We start from the raw sequence: 22,340 nt of genomic DNA, 5'->3' as shown, positions 1-22,340 counted from the left end.
ACCAGCATCCTCATCGTCATCATCCCTGATGGCGTCATCGGTATCGTCATCGTTACTGATGACGTCATCGGCATATGACCCCCCCCCCCCCCCCCCCCCCGTTCCCTTCCCTCCTCCTCCTCAAGAGCTGCGCTCTAATTCGGCGTTACAGGGAGTTACTTGTAAACGGCTTTCACTTTTTTGTCGTCTGCTCGTTCAAACAAAAGCGGCCCGCGAACCAAACTTCGACCGGGTGATTGTAATAAGAAGTAATTGCAAGCCTCAAAAGATTTAAGTGGGCTCGGCGAAAACAGTAGATACAAGATGTTGATCATTGGCACCAGTGGCCATCGCCGACTTGTTACGCTTGGTGTGTTCCAGCTTCCTATCTCCAGTATTGACGTTGTTCATCGCCGCTACCTTTTACACGTTTGCAGCACAAACAATGTTGCGACCAAAAATAGCTAGAAGAATCTCATCATGGTTTCGGCATCCATTCTGCGGCGTTCATGCGAATGAATCGCGGCACGTCAAATTATTTACGCAAAGTGCAGCGTCGTAACGAACCTTGATAATTTCGCTCAGGCGATTAAAGTGGTAAGGCATTGTTATGAGGACATAGAATCGACAATTCCAACATGAAAAAGAGTATGCAAACTCACACGGAAGCCGACGTGACATTCCAATGGTTTGTCGACGCAGGACGCGGCGCTTCTTGCCCGCACTCCATTGCGCATCCGTTCGAACTGTCGTCTGCTCTTTCAAACGATAGCTGCCCGTAAACCAAGTTTTGACCCGGTAATTGTAATAAGTAAATGCAGGCCTCAAAACAATTTTGAAGGTTGGTTGGGGTAAGTAGGCTAAGTGTAAGTAGATACAAGAAGATATTGATCATTGCTACCAGCGGCCGTCACCGACTTGTAATGATTCTACTTGCCGTTTTCAGTATCGACGTCCACCATCTCGGCTACGGCCTACGCTTTTACAGCCCGAGCGACGTCGGGACTGAAAATAGCGAGATGACTCATCGTGGGAGTCGGGCTTTTGCGCTCATTCTGCGGCGTCCACGTGAAATGAATCGCCACACGTCGCATTATTTACGCAGTTTTGCGGTGCAACGAACCTCATTAATTTTGCTGAAGCCGCTCAAGTAGTCAGACATTGTTAGGAGGACGTAGAATAAACAATTCCAACGGAAAAAGAGCACGGGGACTCACACCGACGTTGACAACGCAATTCAATGGTTTGTTTATGGGCGACGGCGAGCTTCTTGCCCACCGTCCACCGCGCAGCGTCCGCTAGGGGCACTCTGGTTTGTTTGTAAACATGAGTCTGTGTGTGGGAGGCGGGTGACATGTCTAGGGTAGACATTCACTGCCCCATTTCCTTACTGTATGTTTGTTTGAAAGTGTTTGAGATAGTTATACACAGACATGGATCTTTTTACTCCAGTTTTGAACAGAGCACCATTGAACGCAATTTTTTTTTAGAAAGTTGCTCTGTAAAAATTGGATTTTGTAAGCTTGAATACACAGTGCCATTTGTTCTCTCTTGGAAGCAACTTAATATTATTCATTTCGATTTATAACGAGCTTTTGATAAGATGAACCACAAATTACTTTTGTAAAAACCGTTATTGTATGGTGTAGCATTGCCACATTTAAAATGGATTAATAACTAGCAACTCGCAAGATGAGGACGGCAGGGTGAAGCTTCAGTTGCCCTCACTTTAGCACGAGTTTCCTACCTTCAGCAATGCTTTGAGCCCGAGCGTATGGAAGACACGGCCATACATTCTCATTCCGTTAGGGACTATATCTAGCATATTGCCCGGATCGTGTACAGGTGTTCAATAGACTATCGCATGTTTTTCTACCAACCTGGGGTGTGCCTCGAGGATCAAATGTAGGACAACAAGAACTGCAGGGAGGAGCCTCCTACATTTGGCAATGCTTTGGCATCTTGCGAGCCTCAACAATGCATGCGCAGACAAAGCATGAGAAAAGGCAACAAATGCTTGCTGGAGGCTGGGCGTTAAGAGATGCCCTGCGTTTCTCACCTTGTCGGCAACTATTAGCACCGAGATGTTCTGGTGGCATCTTTTTTTGTTCGCAACATCAGAGGCAGTTTGATACTTCAGCACCATGTTCCAGACAAGAAGAAAAAAAAATAAAAAATTTAGCCTTTCCACTTTGGTAAAGAAGGAAGAGCAGCGGAGCTGTAGCTTCTGTTTTCGGTGGTGGCTTTTCAGGAGAGCGATCTGCTCTTCTTTCGTAAAGGAATCTGAAGCGCTTGACGCAGTGGAACTTTAGGTAATAGCAGAACCATTCGTGCTGCTGCGCACATCACTGCTCGTTCCGTTCCCGCTCTTCTTCCTCCTAAGAAATGTTGCCGCCATCTATCAGCGATGGCAGCATCCAGTTCTCTGGTTGCCAAGGCTAGAAAGGTTGCCGCGATCTATGAGCGACGGCGGCAAACAGTGTTGTGTCGACCACAGGTGTTGACATTTGTTTGGTACCGGACATGATTCTGGGGAAACTAGCCCTTAACAGCTCTGCTGTAAGAAACTCCTTTCATGCAAGGCTTGTCAAAATATTAGGTGCTAGAAAATATTGGCCATACACATTCAGTCCTTATTGAAAACTCTACTCTATGTTCATGTCCTGCAGCCACATTGGAAAGCACTCCAAACAAGCAAAATCATGCTCCTGATCTCGTCACAACTGTCTCTCCTCCTGTACAATAAATTCTGCATGCTATGGTCACCAATTGTCAATAGATGCATATGCCAATGCAGCAACTGAAGCCAGCTACAGCCACACCATCTTCCTAATGCCGAATTCCTACCAATGCAACAGTAGCTTGGGCTCCGAGCTAGGCAGTCCCCCCTGCAAATGGTTTTATGCCATCCCTTCAATTTATTTCTAAAATTCTTTAGACCTTTTCACCCTCCATCGCATGGGTGCTGCGATCTTGAAATCACGTGACACAGCGGCCATTAGGTGGCTTCAAATAGTCACTCGTTTCTCCACTTCGCGTTCTATTCGTTTTTTCGTCGCATTTTACTGCAATTTTACAGCAAAGCTGTATATGACTCCGTTGGTCAGGTTTTTTTTCCGTCTGTTAACAGAATAGTAGTGGACAGAAAAGCATTGCGCGGCGCACCTTGTCTTCTATCACATAGTTTTGACACTTGTAGTTTTCAACAAGAAAACCACAAGTGTCAAAACCACAAGATAGATGATAAGGCACGCGCAAACAATGTGAAGTACATAGCTCCCCGCATGCGTCTCGGTAAAAATTGCGGCTGCGTAAGCTGCCGTGGCAACGGCAGCGTACAGCCGTTCATCTAGACCCTTTTGCTGTTTACAAACATGAACTGCTGCTTGTGTCCCAAGTGACTTCCGGTTGCTCAGTCTTTGCAAGCCTGTTGAGCTTGTTCATGTCACCAGTGCTAGAAAGCATAAATGCTACACATACATCAAAGTTGGAGATTTAATGAGGGCTATTGGCAGTACAATTTAATGTCTTGGAGGAGGCAAGTTGGTGTACAAAATATTCTAAACATTTTAACATATCTCCCGTTTCTTCATTCTTTTGGCGCTCACCTGGAGAATTGGTGGTTACACGTTTTATCAACATTTTAGGCAGCAGTGTCAAAGTGGGTTTTGTTCATTCTTGTTTTGAATCAGAAGTTCGCTGAGACGTCAAACAAACTGGAGCACCGCCTGGTGGCGTTTGCAAAGAAAGGGGTCTATATAAAAAGTCTCGGTACACTGCGTTTCGACTGTAAAACGTGGTTGGCAGGTAATGCGCACTGTCATAAAAGAAATACCAACAATTTACTATATGAAAGACACGAGGGAATGGCGTACAAGACTTGATCCAACAAAAGGCGCTGGGCCTAAAGAGAACTTCCATCTTGCAAGGCTTGATCCACGATTCAGGGCGGTTTGAAGCCTATGGTGTATGCAGAGAACGAAAGTGCCCATCAGGTGAACAGAAACAGTACCTTACCCGAACATGTAGGGCAACGTACAGTAGTCGGGTGCAATAAACTCGCACTTGAGCAAACGTCGGTTTAACAAGTATTTCAGAATAACAAACTTTAAAAAATCTATGGCGGTTTTCCTTTGCATTCTATGCAAAAATGTTTGCTCTACGAAAAATAAATTTCGGAATAGCGAATATTTCAGTTCAACGAACTTGATCGGTGGACCCAGGATTACTGTTGTGATCAGTTCAACGAAGTTTTGTGCTCTGTAGTGCTGGCGTAGCTGATGGCCGCCGCCGCCTTTGCAGCAGCGGTGCGGTAGACAAAAACGAACCATGCGGTGCATATTTGTTTTCTTTATCATTGGTTCCTTTCGGCCATCTTAGTTTTGGGTAACAACGGCAGTTTGTGCGCCCACTTACGTAACAAGTATGACGAAATGGAAGCGGTTGTCTCTCGGACAAATTGAAATACTTTCAGCATCTGGATGACGGTCAAAGGCAAGTGAACGTTGTGAAGGACTATCGGATGCTACCGTCGACGTTGTCAACGTTAGTGAAGCAAAAGTCGAAGCTTGAAAGAGAAACTGTATTCAATCCCAACAGGGAACGACTCTGCACAGAAGATTTCAAGCCAGTGGACAGTGCCGTTGCGGTACGACTTCCTCACAGCAACTAGCCGTGTCAGAGGATATGCATAAAAAAGATACTCTCTGGGCAACTTTGTTACTTCATGCGCTTTCAGAGCGCCGGTGCAAATGAAAATTATTGACTATTTTCAAAATGAGAAAGGCAGCAGCGTAACTGTAATGCACTTTGCATATATCAATGTACATGACTCCATAAATTGCATTTCACCCTTTTGACTCGATGTATGCTGTGCCCTATGCTGTTCCATATTCCAGTGAATATATTCAGTTTAGTGGACTCCTAGTTAAGGGAACTATTTCCTTGAGTCCCTAGAAGTTTGCTCAAGTGAGAGTTTACTGTATAGAGTTCCAGAACTTAAACGATACTGGCTATTGAAGAATATAACAGGCAGCAAAACATTCACCACAACAGAGATCTTGAAACATGCATTGGTAGTCCCGCAAGTTATGTTTCAAAACAAATTTGTGTTCACAAACAAGAAAATTGCCCTTTTACCACACTATTGAGGCAAAGGCACTGGTAAGGCCTCATTCATGCAAAAATTGATCACTAACCCGTTAGAATGTCCAGCAAGAGGTTTCGTGGCACTTTAGATTCCGATCGTTGTATACACTTCTGATTTTATCCCTTATGGGAGGGGTGAGGATGAGAGCTTTCTCAAACAAAATATATTGGTGTAAGATAACTAGTGTAGGTAAATGTCAAAGGGGCCATGAATCAATTCTTCAACTTCCTTCTTAGCTTTCCTCAACTTACAAATTGTGCAGTGTTACCAAAGGTACAGGGGCGTAAGTATACCTCTAGCAGTTCAAGAGGAGGAAAAGGAGGAACTCCCCTCCTGCTCATGGCGCTTGGATCCTCATTTTTGTACTCTCACGTCACCATTCTCCCCCTAGGAAATTGGCCCTTAAAGGGGCCCTGCAAGGACTTTTAACTGTTTTTTTAATTTGCACCGAACCTGAGCGCACTGAACGTAGTAACTTAGTGAAACTTTTCTTTTCGCGAAATTCGCTTTACTTTAAAAGTTATAGGCAATTTAGAATTACAAAAACAAGCAAAAAATAACCTCCTTCATGACGTCGTAGGTCCTGGCTTGAGTGGCTGTGAACTAGAGGAGGAATAGTGAGCTCATCGAGCGCTCACGGCCGCCGCACTCCGTGTCGACGGCGCCAGAGGGCGCCACTAAAGCATGTTCTGGATAGGCTATATGCAGCGGGCAGCCAAAGCGGCTTTCATTGCGTTTGCTGCGCGATTAAACACTAATTCGGCATGACACTTCATTGGCCACAAACGACAGCAAACACGGGGTAAAGTTCAGTTCAGAATGGGAGTCACTTTGCGCTGCCATACCGCGGAATGGCCAAACCGCGAGACAAAGCCTCTCACCGAAGGCCTTCGGAACGCTCGGAGCCGGTCGGATCCTCCTGTCCATACGACTGCAGCGCCACCGCGTACATCCGGGATTTCTCCGTGTCTGCGCCTTATCTCACTACTCCTTTCTAATATGCGCCGCCTTTGCCACCGCTTGACGGCGAGTATGTCGACGAGTCATTTCTTGTTTCCGTACTTTATAAACTGCATTTCTTTCTTTTTTTCATCTATAATAGTGAACATAAACTACTTCCCAGGACCAAAGACGTCACATTTTGCGCGCTTTCGGTACCGCGGGTCGCCCTCGTCGGTGGAGGAGGTTTCCGTGTCGTCCGGTTAAAATATGGCGCACTGATATTTAGCTACTCTTTCCGTGCCCGCTGGCTTGCCCAAACCCCAAGAGACGCGCGGAAACCGCAAAGAAGGTAAACGCTTAAATATGATTGCAGGGCCCCTTTAATGCTCGTCGCTCAACATTGAGACAAAAGTTGCTAATCCCCCTCCCCTCCCCAGCCTGTGGCTTCCACAGTACTACGCACAACTAGCATATAAACCGGAATATAGGTCGAATTTATTGTTGAAATTGGACCTGAAAAAGTCGACCCTCGTCTTATATGACAGTCATTAGCGGAAAAACAAAAATAATCTCGCAACACTGACCCCCGAATTCATAGATGTGACTTCAACTGAAGCCGGACTTCGACTTGCTCAAGTCCGCCTCAACACCAAGTTCGACTTGAAAACGCTCAAGCTGTCTTTTACGGAACCGTGCGCATCTAATTCAAGCTTCGACCAGGGCGCCCCTAGCGGCAAACGGGTCCATCGCATCGGGGAGCTTCTGCCAGTCGCTGCGTTGGTTGTGCGTTGTAGTGGGTTAGCGTTGTAATTTCTGAGATGGCTATTCCGCACCAAGAAAGCCGCAACAATTGCTGCGTGGTCGGCTGCAACAGTACGTCAAAGATCTCACACGGCACGAAGTACTACATCGTCCCTTCGAAGCCGTACGGCCGTACGAGGCGGAGTACTGCGCGACCTGCAGGTGCGACTTGTGCGTCCATACAGGTTAGTGGCGTTTCTTACCTTTCTGTTCGCGCTTTGTTTAAGCTGCTAACGAATAATACAATTAACTTTTTTCTATTCTAGCGACGATGGAACAGCATCGACACCGACGGCAAACTCTAAAGTATGCGGCAAATACTTCACTGGAATCGAGAAGCGGAGTGCGGTCGCCCCCCTAAGCCTACACTTGGACGTTTCCATCAGCCTACAGGAAGATAGTAGTGGGAATCGCGGAACGGCGCGAAAAAAATCGCCCAGTTATTGTCAAGCTGATTCAGAAATAAACGTACATAATTACCACGGTCCACTCAACGCCAACTACATTTTTTTGCGGGCACGCTTAATTTTGTTAGCGGAGTACGGCGCTCCGTGACATCCACTTGTCCGTCGAAACGGACCTCCTTCACGTCGTACACGCGGCCAGATTCACGAAGGAGTTTTCCCTTCTTCATATTGGTACCACGGAAGAAGCTTTCTAGATTCGTAACCGCCTTAAACCCCGTCGTAATCACCCCGGGAACACTATCCGCTGTGCTAGCTGTGCTGCTCATCGCCATTGCTTCCCCCGATGATTCTGCACCGGCTACCGAAGAAGTTTTCCGGATTCGTAATCGCCCTCTGTCCTCTGTGGTGTTCGTTGCTATTACTTCCCGATGATTCTGCGCCGACGGCACCGGCTACCGAAGGAACTTTCCGAACTCGTAACTGCCTTAAATTCCTTCGTAATCACGACGGGGACACTGTCTGCCGTGCTGTTCGTCGCCATTGCTCCCCGATGCTCCTGCGGCGGCTACCGGTAGGTCGCGGCGAACAATAGGCGACCGCCGCGACACGGCCGGCATGCTCGCTTCCCGCGAACTTCCTTCGTCAAGTCCCGTTCAAGTCGCGAGCGCTCGCTCTGCTTCCCGCCTGGGAGCGAGAGTAGGTTGCAATTTTTCTCTTAAAAAGGGTTTCAAACGTCAAAAAGAAGTTGCTTCTTAAAATTTTCTTCATAGCATGTCTTTACGAAACCCAAATCGTGAAAGATGCTGTTTAGCAGGTTTCGAAACTAACGTTGTACGCGTTTTCTAGACAAATGTGCTTTTCCGTCTAGCAACGTTGGGTCATTTGAGCGATGGCTCCTGGCCTGTTTCTTTTCGTTTTGCTCGTTGGCGTCCCTCGCTTGTGGACATATTTGGCGTCAAGTGAGTTTCGACGTCTCCTTCATTATGAAAACTCGGGAGAAGCTTGAACTAGGATTCACTGAAGACGAGAAACAAATGCTTATCTGGGTTCAACAAGCATGAAAAGGTATTTGAGTGAGTGCCTGACTCCGGTGCCGCGTCCACACGCCTCAACGAGAAAGTTTAAAATCCTCATAGGATCTTCCTACGGGACTCTAGTAACGAAAAAGCGCTTGGAACTCCCGATGCGGAAGGTAAAGGGCTGTGAATTGAAGCGGAGCTTAAAGTAGGTAAGTGTTCTACAACATTTCCTTACTGCAAACTATGCGGCGTAGTACTCTCGGATATGTAAACTGTAAACTACGCGGCCTGGCCTAAGCGCTCTTTCGGCTGTTTTAAACGTTATTTTGTGTTGCTTACATGTTTCTACGAAGGCTTGTGTTAATGGGCGCCACTACATAAAGCGTTGGGCGCGGTGCCTGTGCTTTCGGTGATCGAAACCAGGAAGTAGCTACCGGGCATCATAGTTTTCGCAGCTATGTTTACCTCGTCGGGCTTTCGCGGGCAAAAACTCGGGCCCAGAACATGTTGTGCATGAGGCAGTGGAACTGTCACTGATGTTTGGTGCGCAGAGGCAGGGTTGTTAACCTTCTGTAATCAAAAAGCTCTCTTTAAAATTTTAGTTTTTTTCTAATTTCTATTTGATTATTTCGGCTGTTAATAGTCTCGACGCTGCCACTCTCTCATTTGTGACAGCCGTGCATTGAAGTCAAACCATTTTATACGGTTTGCAGAAGTCTCTTCCCTAAAGATGAAGTCCAGGAGCAGGAGTAGCACCTTAGGAAATATTAGCTTTGTGGTTACATCTTGTATATTTCATGTAAGTGCCTTACATAAACTTTTCTTTCTTTTTTTTTTAGGAAGGGAACTGCTTTTTCAGCCAGTGAATGCGGTCTGGGCTGGACCTAATTTTCAGGCAAGTAAATGAGCATGGTCATGTTGTGCCCCCTGTGCACAGTGAGTGCCCCCTGTCCACAACGAGTCAGTGTGCTGCTTCAGCCAATGGTGCACTGCTAGGAAGGGGAACCGTTTGTTGAGCAGGAGAAAGATGAAGTAACGAGGACATGAGTAAAGTGCTCAAGCTGTTGAATGCAGCTGCATGCTGTGGTTTCGTAAAAGGGCACTTTAGGGCTTAGGCGACTTCCTGTTAGATGTCTATCAAGCATTACAGGTCGGTATCCATTGTCTTCTCATAAATGAGTGACTATGATGCCTGGGAGCACCACATCAATGTCAGCAATGCTGCAAACGAGTGGACAAACAGCAGAAAGCATCTCTTCCCGCTGACGTGACTGCAGAAATTTGCTTTTATGGCCTACCGTCGTCTGGATGTGCAAGGCCGCTCATCGCTCTTCTGCCTGTGCGACCATGTCTCAGAGCTGCAGTTGCTTCACTGATTGAAAAGTTGTGGCTGCCCAATCCTGCATGCGACACACTGTTCCAGAGATTGGTATAACATGTTTCAGTACGGCCAGACATTCTACTTGTTTATAAAAACATATGCCGGACTGTTTCAAGACAACTGTGACACCCTGATCGTTTGTCGAGTTCAGTGACAACCATCAGTTCGTCGCTGTACTCTTCAGTGCCGTGTTTATTTGGCTGCTTGAACATCTTTGGCTACGGCAGTAAATGCTCGCACCACTGTAATTGTTTAATAGGAAGTCATTTAGGACCCGAGCCGTTTTTGTTACGACCATGGCCCTCCTCTCGTGTCCTCGTCTCATTGTTTTTCTTTTGCGCCACACAACCATGAAGCTTGTGACACACTAGTTTGCATTCACAAGCTTACAACTCGCACAACGTCTAAGCTTGGAAATATATAAGCAACCTGAGAAGGCTGTTTAGTGACTATGAAAATTTGCATAAACTAGAAAACCTGATGACTGAATTAAGGTGGTTAGTTGGGCGAGTTGGTAATGATAGAACATGGTTAAAATTGTGCACAAATAGAAAGGAACAGAGGAGAGAGAAGAGACAAGCACGAACTCACAATTCAATGTATTGAAGGAAGAAAAAAGAACAGCCTGTAGTAACAGCTCGAGCCGAGGCCGGTGTGGCCTCGGCTCGAGCTGTTGCTACAGGTATGTGTAGCAACAGCTCGAGAAGAAACAGCTTTGGTAGCCTACACCAAATGTATGTGCAGCATTTGGTGTAGGCTATACGAGGTTGGTCAGAATGATTTTTTTTCTATAATTTAGCATCTCAGCTATCTGTAAACAAAACTTGGAGTCTTTCAGGGCCTCTAGATGTGCAGGGCCACCTCCAGAAAATTATTTTGTGTTTGCCCGTCAGAGCCACATGTTGGGATATGTATCTAAATAAGCAGCTCTGGTCTGTATGTTTGTTTGTCAACAGCTTGAGCCATTCCCTTTTTGCAGGTTTTATGTCGGTAGTGTTTCATGATTACAAGACAAACAAGGAGGCTAATGCACAGGTTGCAGCCATTAAAATTCTTTTATTTCGGAAGTGGGACAGCAATATTGAGGCTCATACATTTCTAAGTGTGCAGCGAGTAATGAAACGTGAACAAAGGAAGCAATACATTCCACCATATTTTTAGCACAGGGTTCACATTAGTTCTAAACACAATCAAGAAAAGAAAACGGGTGTTTTTACTGGGGAAAGAAACATGCAGGACACAGCATTCACAAGGCATGCCACTTAGAAATGCAAGAATCAAAGAGAAAATAACTTGTAAAATAATGAAAAAAGCATGATCCCATAATAAATCAGAAGATCACAAAAATGCAAACAAGACAAGGATGGAGGGAGGTGCGCATATGAAATGGATGGTCGCTTTGCATACCTTCCTTCATCTTTATCTTATTTCGACTGTTCTAGGTTTAGGTCATTATGCCCAAGCAAAGCATAAATCACATCATATTTGTGATAAACATCATATACATAAACATCAGTTAAACAAACCATTTCAGTTAGGGATTATATGAATGATTGTGATTAATGAACTGTGGCTCACTATGTGCTCAAAAGTTTGAAAATGTGCACACCGTGCAACATACGTATTATCCCCATTCACATTGGTGCCACGAGGAAGGGGGGTCCTATACAGTACCACTCTGAAGTTAGCCTGCTTGTTTTTCCACCCCTTTCAGGTGGCAGTTGCACTGATCTTCCCAACATTGCCCCCTGGCTGGCATGACTGGCAGAGCAGCAAGGATGGCTCATTCTCCCTAGGTTACGTGATGCTGTGCACGGAGTGACCATTTCAACTACTGACGAGTATGGTGCCTGGAGCGAGTCTTCGACTGGTGTGTTTAGCCTCCTTTACTGCCCATACATCAAAAGTGGTCACGAAGAGTCAACGAATGACGTCACAGAAGTCGAAGTGTCACGCTATTGGATGTTGCGATCCTGGCGGTTGGCCATTGAAAAGTTAAAGAGCAGCCGCGAGTACCACGAGGCGAACACGAGTGTCGCTGTTGTCACGGCGTCCCAACCACCGGCTGCTGGAGCTTCAGTGGACTGTCGAACTGGAGTGACCTGCAGCAGAACAGGCGTCTGCCACATCAACCACCGCCGCTGGGAGGATTGCGACCGGGGACAGTATGACACTTGTATGACGCACCGGGCAGAAATTGAGGGACCACTTCTTTGGACACTCTAGACACACCAGTCGGAGATGCATTCCAGGCACCATACCGATACAGTACCACTCTGGCTTCAGACTGCTTGTTTTTCTACCCCTTTCAGGTGGCAGTCGCACTGATCTTCTCAACATTGTCCCCTGGCTGGTATGACTGGCAGAGCAGCAAGGATGGCTCGTTTTCCCTAGGTTATGTGATGCTGCGCACATAGTGATGATTTCAACTACCCAACGAGGCATAGGGATTGTCTTTTTCTTTCAGCAGTGTTGCGAGTCTTTATTTGGGCGGTGTTGTACCTGAATGAGTTAATAAATGTTACGAGTCAGAGAGACAATATATGATGTTTTCAAGAATTTGACAAATTATCATCCCAACATCTTCATTATGGAGGTTGCATGCAGATAATATGTGCATGGGTGTGAAGTTTAGTGCAAGTGAACAATCATAAAAAAGGTCAACTCACTTTGTCTCGCCTTTATTGCAGTGGAAGAATCGTGATGTATTTTTTTCTTCACGAGGCAATAATATTTTGATTGTGGAGTGGGCACAAAAGTGTTGTGCCCGCGAATCGAGCTTGGTGCAAACCTGTGCATAGTAATAAATCTTTTAGAGCAAAAAAAAAATTAAACCGGTGGCTATTGTTTCATTAGATATTGTTTTGGGGAAAGTTGATAAACACTCCTCAGCATAGTACTAAACAATGCTTTCGACACATCCACTTGTCAAATGTTGCAGAAATCTTAAGAAAAGAAGATATGCCTTCTTTCAGCAAAGCCTTTCGACTAACTTTAAGCGAGATGTATTTCGAGAAGTATAATGTTTTGTGGTGAACAGCTACTGAACAAATACAGCAGTGAAACAACGCATCAAAACTTGTTAAAAAAATTTATTGAAATGTGTCGCATCTGTAAATGGATTCGAGTGAGTTTTCAGCAGCTATATGACCAATTTTGTTCTAAGCAGCCATTTGACCCTGCAGAGATCACTTGAGAAGTTGAAATGCATGGCAACACCAAACTAGAAAGCCTTCCTGATTTTTCATATTTATTTTACTGACGCAGGGGGCAAGTACATACTACACGTCATTTTTTTTAAACAAGTAATCCAGCACAAACAACAAAGAAGTGGGGATAACTGCTGCAATAAAGTGGATATTTGGGGCAGTTGGTTCATTGCAAACAAAAAGCGCCGAATAAATGCAGGGACACAGACGAAGGGAAACAGGACAAGGCGCCTTGTCCATTTTCTCTTTTTCTGTGTCCTTGTATTTTTTCGGCGCTTTTTGTTTTAAACAACTGCTAGCATGCATACAGGGAACGTTACATATTAGGGGTCAAGAGCTTGCATCAGCAAACGTGCGTGCGCACCACACATGCTTGCTCAGGTCCTTCGCGCCAGAAGCTCTGGAGACTTGTTTATTTTCGGTAAGCGGGGGAACCCACCTGATAGTTTATGCAGGCAACTGCTTTGAAGTTCTCATAAATGTCCGCATAATCGCCACCGGGGCCCGGGCTCTTGATACACGCGTGCGTGAACCCGGTTACTCGAAGGAGGCGGATGATTCCGGGAGCGCCGGGGAAGTGGACGAGTCCGAGCAGTCCGAGCAACAGATGCCTTACGGTGAGACGCGTCACTCTCCCGATTGCGCCGCACGCCGTCTGTTGTGAAATGTTGACAGCTAGAAACATCTTGCCAGCAAAAGTCGCAGCGTGACGAGCAACTGTAACTTGGGTATCAGCGGCAGCCGCCTGTTGTCGCCGTTCGGATCAGGCCGTCAAGTCGCGGCCGAGCAGCTCCCGCGCCGTTGCCGTTCGTCGTCGCATATCCCGGTGGGATGCATTCAATCACGGAGGAATGGCCGCTTCTCTCGGCGAAAAATACCCGTCACCGAGGGCAACACCGCAATTACAGGACACAAATATTGAACGCGGCGATCCCATATGCGACATCACATCAGCAAGCCGCCATGTTGAAATGACTACGAAGTCGCGTTCAAGATAGGTCCAACCCAGTCTTGAAATTTGGGCACTTCAAGTTCGCTTCAAGCTCCGTTCAAGATCGGTTCAAGTTAAGGTGCGTTTATGAAGCGCGCTTGCTCGTCGCAAGACGGACTTGAGCAAGTTGAAGCTCGACTTCAGAGCAAGTCACATCTATGAATTCGGGGGTGAGTGCCTGAAGACGCCATTTTGTTTTTCTTTGCAATGGCCTCGCACTCGTCCACTAGTCTTGATTCACTTTTACTTGTGCTCCTTGGTTTGTTACATCTACCGTTGCTGTTCCCAGAGCAATAATGAGCGGAAGTAGAAGACAGTTCACAGTAGCCTTCTAGAAGAAGGCTATCGCCTATGCAGAGATCCACAAGAATCTTGCAGCGCATACGCTACTGGCAAAACCAGAGACAAAAATAGGCGGCATGCAACAAGGCGAAGAAAACTTAATTCCGTGGAAGGACTGCAGTGTACCCTGAATTGGAAACTAAGGTGGCAAACTTTATTCGGGATCTGTGCGCCAGATCGGTACCTGTGATGTCGGAGAGCATCCGTATAAAAGGCGTTGAGGTTGCTCGTGCCTCCGAGCTCTCGAGCGAATTCAAAGGGACGGCATCATCCCTTTGAATTGTGCTAGTGAACTCGTCGTCGGACGAAGGCTCTGAGGAATCTGAGTAGTAACACTCGCATACCTCCTGTTTTATTGAGTGCAAAACAATTAAATAAATCTGCTGTGTTTTCTCGTCCTTCCATATACTTGGACAATTTTGTCACCAAGGTAAGGTTGCATTTTCTTGCCATAAGAACTTTTTTTGCATCTTGCAACTTGTAAATTAAGGGCTCGACCTATATTCCAGTTTATACAGTATCTTCCGTGCACCCCTAAGCCGACGGTGCTGTGGAAACTATGTGCTCGTTGGGCCGGTCACACTTGTGTCTTCAGCCACATGATCACGCTCCCTTGCGCATACCCACATGTGCAGAATGGGGTCGGGTGATGGACAGGAGGGCAAGCGACGTTTGTCAACTGAAGTCCCAATTTTTCACCCCCGCAAGGATGGTGAAAGCTCTCGCGGTAGCTGATGTTGGTTCTGAACCTTACTTTACCCCATTGATGTATTTCAATGTCTGTGTGGCAACAAACTGAAAGAAAACTTGAAAATGAAGCACAGGTTGTCGATTGCTTGCTTCACAGAATAAATAGCCCAGCTCGCATCCGATTTTGTTGCCCGTGGGACGCAGTTTCTTAGCAGAATATCCCCTTTTTTTCGGTTCTCGTTCCTTATGGCGGAAAAACCCCAGTCGTCTGCTCTTGTTCCCCTCCTGAGTGATGCATGACGGGAGTGCATTCTGGTGCACACTTGATTCTCAAGGTGCAGCGAGTGCATGGACGTGTGGAGTGGCGACGCCGAAATGAACGCGAGGAGTGTCTGCCGAAACAAACTTGCTCCATGTTGCGAGTGGGTACGCATGGGCACGAGTGCCCATGCATACATGTAGTCATACACTGTGCACGAGCATGTGGCTTCGTCTTTTATCTTGTTTGCGTGCAGAAGTGGCTTCAACGGCATTGCAGAAATTACACTAGCCTTGACAATAAAGTACAAAAAGGTTTACGCCAAGTCTAGGCACTGTTGCAAGATCACCGATCCAGGAAACCTAAACCGAGCCACCACTAAATGTGTTCCGTTTCAAAATGGTGTAATTGGCAAGACTGAACCGCCACCAAATGTGCTCTGTGGTAGAGCACAAAAGTACATCACCAGACATGAGTGTCCAAAATATACTTACAATGGCTAGCGGCGCCTCATAAAAGTCATGCAATGACCCTCTGCTTGGCCACTTAAGCCACACGCAGTGCCGTGCAGGGTACAGAACGGCATCCACGGTGCAGTGATCCAGGGTCCCGCCCGTAGTGTTCCACTGCTGCCTTGGACAAGGTGAAAGCCAGCTCATTGATGTCATGGTCCCCGGTACCTGTGGTGTGTAACCATTGTGTTTAAAGGTTATACAGCCACCGACCGATATTGCAGACCCGATGGGGATCATGCAGAATTCCGAATAATTGAGCAGTTTGAAATAATGATTTTAGCCTTAAAATACAGTTTATTATTACGACTTAAAACGCAAAGTTGCTGCAGCAAGTGATCGATGGTTTGATGTACGGCATGGTACTGTATGGTACTTCGCATTTCAGCGAGTCATTTTGTCACTGTATACAGACGAAAGCATTCGGACAAGTTACGCGCTCACGGCTGCACAATGCTCACCAACTGTAGGGCGAGTCGGTAGACTTTCCCCTCGGTGAAGGGCAAAGTCCGGTTTGTAAACGCTGTGCCGCTGGAACAAATGCGCGCAGATTGATTGCTACTTCCTTGGCGATACAACCACTGCCTTCTCACGTCGACACACGGGAAATACTGCAAACAAAAGCAGACACCGTCATGACTTCGCAAGGTAAAACCGGAGAGGCCAAGAGCAGAAGAAGTGCTTAGAGTGCCGACATGCTACGTGGCGTCAGCAACGAAAACCTGCCATTTAAAAAAAGTATATTCTAGTTTCTTAGCAGACATGACGTCAGGACAACTGACGGCAGCGATTGGCAGGCGGTGTGCATTCTTGCCACTGAATTCATAACCTGTCGCCGAATGTAGTTTTTAAACATGGCAGATATAATCTGGCCTGTTTTCGTCCACAATGCTGCCGTGTAGTCTGTCGCATAAATTATTTTTGATGCTAAGGGGCAATTGGGCTTTACGTAAACATAGGCTGGACGTGCGTGTGGGAAATATAACATGAATGACCGCCCCCAACATTGGCTCTTCAAACAAACTGACAGAAAAAAAAAAGGCCAATATGTCAACATTTTTGGTGGCTGTCGTGTCAGATTGAAGTATAAGTAACTAGTAAAATAAAAATAAATGAAAAAGTACATAACGTAAGGTGTAAATAAACTCTATAGATATAATAGCAGTCCCAATGATTTAACAAAGAGGCTGGCTTTCTCAGAATGCCCCCCTCTCACTCGAGTCCGTATTGAATCTTAATATGAAGTTGCCCCGAAAAAGCTGCAGAAAATGCACATACTCACAGAGCCCATAAAGACCACACCTGCCTTTCACATGGCCTTTCGAACTAGATGCAGTACAGGACGCAGAACGGTACCCATGGGCTAGCTGCAGCTGTAGCCCAGTGCTTGTAGTATATTGCAGCTGACGGAAGGGAGGGAGGCCAGCTCCTTCATGCCGTGGTACCGGAAAAAAAAAAAAAAATGAGCCACAGACGTCAAACGCCTTGAGTATTTCTGTGCATCCACGAAGCCAATCTGGGACAGCAACGACAGAAAACTTCAGTAACACAGTGAACAAAAGAGTAGGCATGCAGGCGAGCTGTGAATTGTGAGCACAGCTAAAACCCAAGGCACAAGAAAGCAGAAAGGAAGAGGCCTTTCCACTTCCTTGCATGTCGGGTTTGAGTCTCGCACGGGGTAGTAAAAAGCAACAATACTGGTTCCCTAGTCTTTTTCTGCGTCAAGAAGCCTTGGAACAAAGAAATCCTACTGGTTATTCATCTTGTTTTCTCGGGCGGATTATAGTGCACGGTGCGGAAGCAAACTGCCTCAAAGGGGCTCAATTCACACTTCCAAGAAAATGATTGGCGAGCAACCTCTCCATTGTGTACTACGTGCACTGTACGTTTTAAGCGGGTCCGTTTTCTGCTAACACGACAGCGGTAGGAATGTTACTTGTGTCGAGCTGGAGAAGCCATAGCGGGGGCTACCCCAGCTACGCCCACGCTGGCTCTTATGGCGGTTATGTGCAACGCAGACAGCTTTTCCCATTTCAACCGAGTGCCTAGGCAGACACAGAAGCAGCCACATAAGACAATCGAGGGAAGACGCAGAGTTGTACAGGCTAAGAGGGAACGACATAGTGTAGCGAGCTTTTTAGTCCAGGCGATTCCTCAGAGAAATGCAGTCGGCGGAAATGTAGGTCAGTTGTTCTTGCCATTAATTTAGGTAACGAATGCAAACATTATACTATTTTGCATCTTTTTCTACTGCAATGCTAGTCACCCGCAACGAAAAAACGTCACAAACTGAAAGAAAGTCTCGTTGCATTGTTAACACGGACACCAAGTCCATCAGGAAAAGCCATCTGTGCCATCCACCTGTTCATAAGCGAGCTGGAGTTCATCAAAGCACAACCGAGACTCTCTCGGGAGTATTTGGTTCCTTGTCACTAGTTATAGAATGAAAACACAGTGCAGTGTTGATTACTGTCAGCGCAGCCTTGCCACTAGCACTGCTGTCACTCGGGTGGCAGATATTTCGCTGGCACGACATGGCCTGCGAGCCACATATATCCCTAAAAGAAAGCTGCATAGAATGCACTTACCGTGGCTAGCGTCGCCGCCCAGAGAGCTTGCACAAACCCTCCACATGACACGCAGTACAGTTCAGAACAGAGCAGCACTGGCTAGCCAGTTGCTGCGAAGGCTTGCGGTGTCTTGCTGCTGCAAGTCACCTCTTTCATGCCTTGTGGCACCCATCAGTTTCAAAACAAACGCTGATGAACCGCGACCAGCCATGACCTGTAGCACAAGGGGGAAAAACGTGTGAATGTGCAGTCTCCTATCTGTTTGCTTTTGTCTAACGTCTCCGAGTTTTCTTTGAGAAGAAAACAGCAATGACACTTCTTTCACAGTAATGTGCAAAAGAAACAAAAACGGCTCGGTTATTATACTGTCTCATAAGTTGTGTGCAGCGAACGCACGGGTGCGAGGGCGCAGCTCTGAAGAATGTTCTTTTTGCGCGGGTACTCGTGCAAAAAAGGCGCTTTTTATTGTCATGTGCTCGGGCCTGCGCCTTTGCTGCACACAACTTATGATACAGAGCGTATAGCACGCCTCCGTGAGCTCTCGCGTACGGCGAGAAAGCCATGATATCCAGGGTACGATAGCAGGAAACCTCGCAAGGGTGCACGAAGCTGCAAGTGCGCCAGAATGTGCAACTGGAGGTGGTGATAGAATGACATAGTTTGAGAATATGGGGTTACTTGGGTCAAAATATAGAAGCGAAAAACGTAACTTCCTTGCCGGCTGATGTTAGGAGCCATCGGAGCACGACCAACTATTTGTTGTGATCGGGGTATTACGATCGGACGCGGGTTGGTAAAGATTTGAAAAACCCGGAAGAATAAAACCTGTAGGGGCGAAGACAGACAGCGCAGTTCCTTGTTGACATGGGATGTAATATTAAACACATTATTCCGTCGGATCAAACGTTTTTATTTAATCAGGCTTATCTCGGAAGTCTGCCGGCAGGTCTGGGGTCGGAAGTATGCGGTTTTTAGAGCCCTTTTGGCGGGCTTTCAGCTTTCTGCGATGCGTGTTTTAATCGTGAGCACAGGCTCAAACAATAGGCAGCGGCGCCAAATGTATTTGAAACGAAGAAGCAGCTCGGACGCGTGGACCGAACACATCGAAATCACATCACAGGAAAACGTAAATCACTCACCTTTTGTTCGACGATGGTTCGCAAGACACGATTCAAATCGACGACACTCGATTCGGTCACGATATTCAGGTAAAGGACGCAACAACGTAGGCTTGCCGTTCCTAATAACTACATAAATACGACGATACGACACGATATCAAACAAAGGAGTCAGAAAAGCGCAGTCTGTAGCGCAGAAAATTGGATTGGATTGGATTGGAGTCTGCGGCTCTTCCCTTTGTATCGGGTGATCAACAGCAACAAGTACTGGATCTAGCCTGTCGCGCCTCCCGCGACTTCCGCTTCCGCTTGATGTTCCGCTGATCGGTTGCATTCCCTCCGCCAATGCGTATCCCTCCACCAGACCTCCAGCCGCCTCTTCGTCACGTCAACCGCCGATCGAACGTTCTTTTGTTCTTCCTCTCCTTGTTCTGCACCGATTCGGAAACCGAGTGCTACAGGTAGCACCTCTGTACTTGGGACCGGTACCATGTGCCGGCACTGCAGCACTAGGTGCTCCATCGTCTCGTCGGTCTGCCCGCAGAGTGTGCACGTCCTCTCCTGTCCCTCCGTGAACCTGGCCCTCCACACCCGGGTCCGTAATGTGCCCATGCGGGCCTCTGCGAGGAGTCCACTGCCTGTCGAGTTGTCGTACCAGGGCTCTTTCCCTATGGCCTCCTTCTCCGCGCAGTACATCGCGAGGGACGGCTTCGCCGCCGCTCCCGCTCTCCATCTCTCCGTCTCCACTGCTCGGATGCCCTTTCTGATTGCCGCTGGGCCCTCCCGGCTCTCGCCCGCTGACTCCAGACAGATCGGTTCGAAACCATAGCGGTCCCGCAGCCTTCGGAGGCGGTGCATCCATTTGGTGCCTCTTCCCTGGTATATCATGTAGCGCAGGGTGCGGTGGGCCCAATTCCCATCCGGGAGTCTGTGCACTCTCCTCTCGTACAGTGCCTTGGCGCTGGCTTCTCTGGCCTCGAAGGACGACCAGCCCAAGTCCCCCTGGACACCCTCGTTGGGTGCTGTTCTTGAAACTGCCAAGGCCATTCTTCCCGCATCCCTCTGTCTTCTCTCCAGGAAGGCCCTTGTTTGCGATGAGAGGACGAGTACGCCATTTGCGTACGTGAGTCCCGGAACGATGGCCATCTTCCATAGACCCCTCACCACCTCGAACCTGTTGAACGTCCAGGTGCTCTTCTTCGCCAGGACTCCTTTCCCCCTTATCGCTCCCAATCTCTTCTCTCGTTCATGGACCTTCAGGTAGTCGGGCTCCGCAGTCAGGGTCACTCCCAAGTATTTGACTGTGTTTTGTCTTGTCAACCTCCCTCCCTGCAGGTGCCACCGTTGTTCCTCTGGTTCCCGATTCGGTCCATCTCGGTCTCCCCAGGCTAGGACCGCACTCTTCCTCTGGTTGAAACGGAGTCTAAAATGCGTGGCGAGCTCCCCGCATATGTCCAGAAGCACCTGGAGGTCCTCAGGCGAGCCGGCAAGGAGCACCACATCATCGGCGTAAATGAGGGCCGGTATTCTCTGCCGCTTCCAGGCTCCCTCCACTCTGTATGATAGGTCGAAGCCCACACCCGACTGCTCCAGCGCTTTCTCCAACGGTGCCACATACAACATAAATAGCAAGGGGGATAGTGGACATCCTTGCCTCAGGCCCCTGGGTACTGGTAGACGCCTGGTCATGTGGCCCTCCCACTCAATCCGCACTGAGACCCCAGCATACAGTGCCTGCAGCAGATTCACATCTGCCTCGTTTATTCCTAGCCCTCGAAGTCGACTCCAGAGTATGTTCCGGTCCACCATGTCATATGCCTTGGAAATGTCCAGGAAAGCTGCGTAAAGTGGTCTGCCCTCCTGGACTGCCACTTCGATGCATTGTGTTACCACAAATAGGTTGTCTTCTATGCATCTTCTATGCATCGCGGTCACCCGGTTGCAGTGTTGCCAGATGGAGAAAAAAAAAGTCAGCAGATTGATCCCCCAAAAGTCAGTAGATTTGCACAAAAATCAGTAGATTCTACGAAATCTGTGTTTTGCCATGTTTTGCTATTTTTATTAAACCACACTTCGAAGAAATAGTATAGAGTAACAAATACCATGGTAATATACACAAATAAGAATGAAAAAAAAAAAAACAAGACCAGCTCTTGAGTTCACCTGTTTTATGGAGGACAAAGTAAAATGGCTCCGTGAATAGTTTTTTTTTTTTATCAGCACTGACTAGTGTTGCGATTTTGAGGATTATTCTTTGAAATCGAGCCTGAGCCACTTTTGGGATCAACAGATGAGTGCGACAGTGCGACATCTACCTATCGCTATTATTGAAACGGAACCAAAACAAGACGTTCCGACAAGTGCGCGCCTACATGTCCAATGGAAGTCCTCTGCAAGCTGCCATCTTTACTTATAGCGAGTTCGTTTCACACGCACTGGCACCGTTCGAGTTCTCTCCCAGAATGCATCGCACTCACAGAGTGTTGCACGGAAAACTGGACTCAAACGAACTCGCCAAATGCACCGAGTGCAGAAGACTGATGCTGCCGCCATCTATGTGGTAGAAAAGGTACCGACTTCAAACCGAAACTAGCGCCTTTCTGTTCCGAGTGATGCGTGGGAATGCGAGAATGCAGTCGCTACCAACGTTTATCGACAAACGTTGGCAACTGCAACCTGTAGTTTATAGTTGCGATGTCTTCAAGCAGCTCGGCTGCCGTAGAGATAGTTACAGACGGCGTAAATTTCCGCAACCAGCTGTCCACAAAGCAACTGGTTGCGATCTTTCAATCCTTATAACCGTTTACACTGAAGAAAACTGATGATGCTGTCCGAGCAGAAGCTTGATCCGTTTGAGCATGGTATTATGCGTGAACGACTGAAAGGGTACGGCTTAAAACTAGCCTGTTGGAATATCCAGCAAAACTGGGACTTTCGATTTGGATCGTCATTGTGGATTAGATATTAGCCT

At 47.3% G+C, this 22,340-nt stretch overlaps 1 protein-coding gene and 2 long non-coding RNA genes across 4 annotated transcripts; 1 reads left to right on the top strand and 2 right to left on the bottom strand.

The window, feature by feature from the left end:
• Positions 1-3,802: 3,802 nt before the first annotated feature.
• LOC115331349 lies at positions 3,803-19,577 on the bottom strand. Of its 2 annotated transcripts, XR_005798200.2 has the most exons (5): positions 19,391-19,570; positions 18,270-18,465; positions 16,143-17,110; positions 15,664-15,849; positions 3,803-3,939 (listed from the first exon to the last, which is right to left on the bottom strand). It is a non-coding gene; the product is annotated as an uncharacterized LOC115331349 (long non-coding RNA). The 2 variants fall into 2 exon arrangements; XR_005798199.2 differs by having other exon boundaries at positions 15,664-17,110; positions 19,391-19,577.
• On the top strand, positions 11,390-12,220 carry LOC115318647. The gene is made up of 2 exons (XR_005715391.2): positions 11,390-11,474; positions 11,991-12,220. It is a non-coding gene; the product is annotated as an uncharacterized LOC115318647 (long non-coding RNA).
• On the bottom strand, positions 19,573-21,278 carry LOC121833952. The gene has a single exon (XM_042287665.1). It carries the CDS (start codon positions 21,176-21,178, stop codon positions 19,643-19,645), a length of 1,536 nt encoding a protein of 511 aa, XP_042143599.1. The 5' UTR covers positions 21,179-21,278; the 3' UTR covers positions 19,573-19,642.
• Positions 21,279-22,340: the final 1,062 nt, after the last annotated feature.

Source organism: Ixodes scapularis, unplaced genomic scaffold, assembly GCF_016920785.2.
Source record: "Ixodes scapularis isolate PalLabHiFi unplaced genomic scaffold, ASM1692078v2 ptg000105l_1___fragment_1__unscaffolded, whole genome shotgun sequence".
In the NCBI taxonomy this organism is placed as follows: domain Eukaryota; kingdom Metazoa; phylum Arthropoda; class Arachnida; order Ixodida; family Ixodidae; genus Ixodes; species Ixodes scapularis.
This window is presented reverse-complemented; position numbering and strand designations above follow the sequence as displayed.

Coding starts and splice junctions, on each gene's coding strand:
- LOC121833952 (XM_042287665.1), bottom strand. CDS start 21,178: ATGGTGGACCGGAACATACTCTGGAGTCGACTTCGAGGGCTAGGAATA.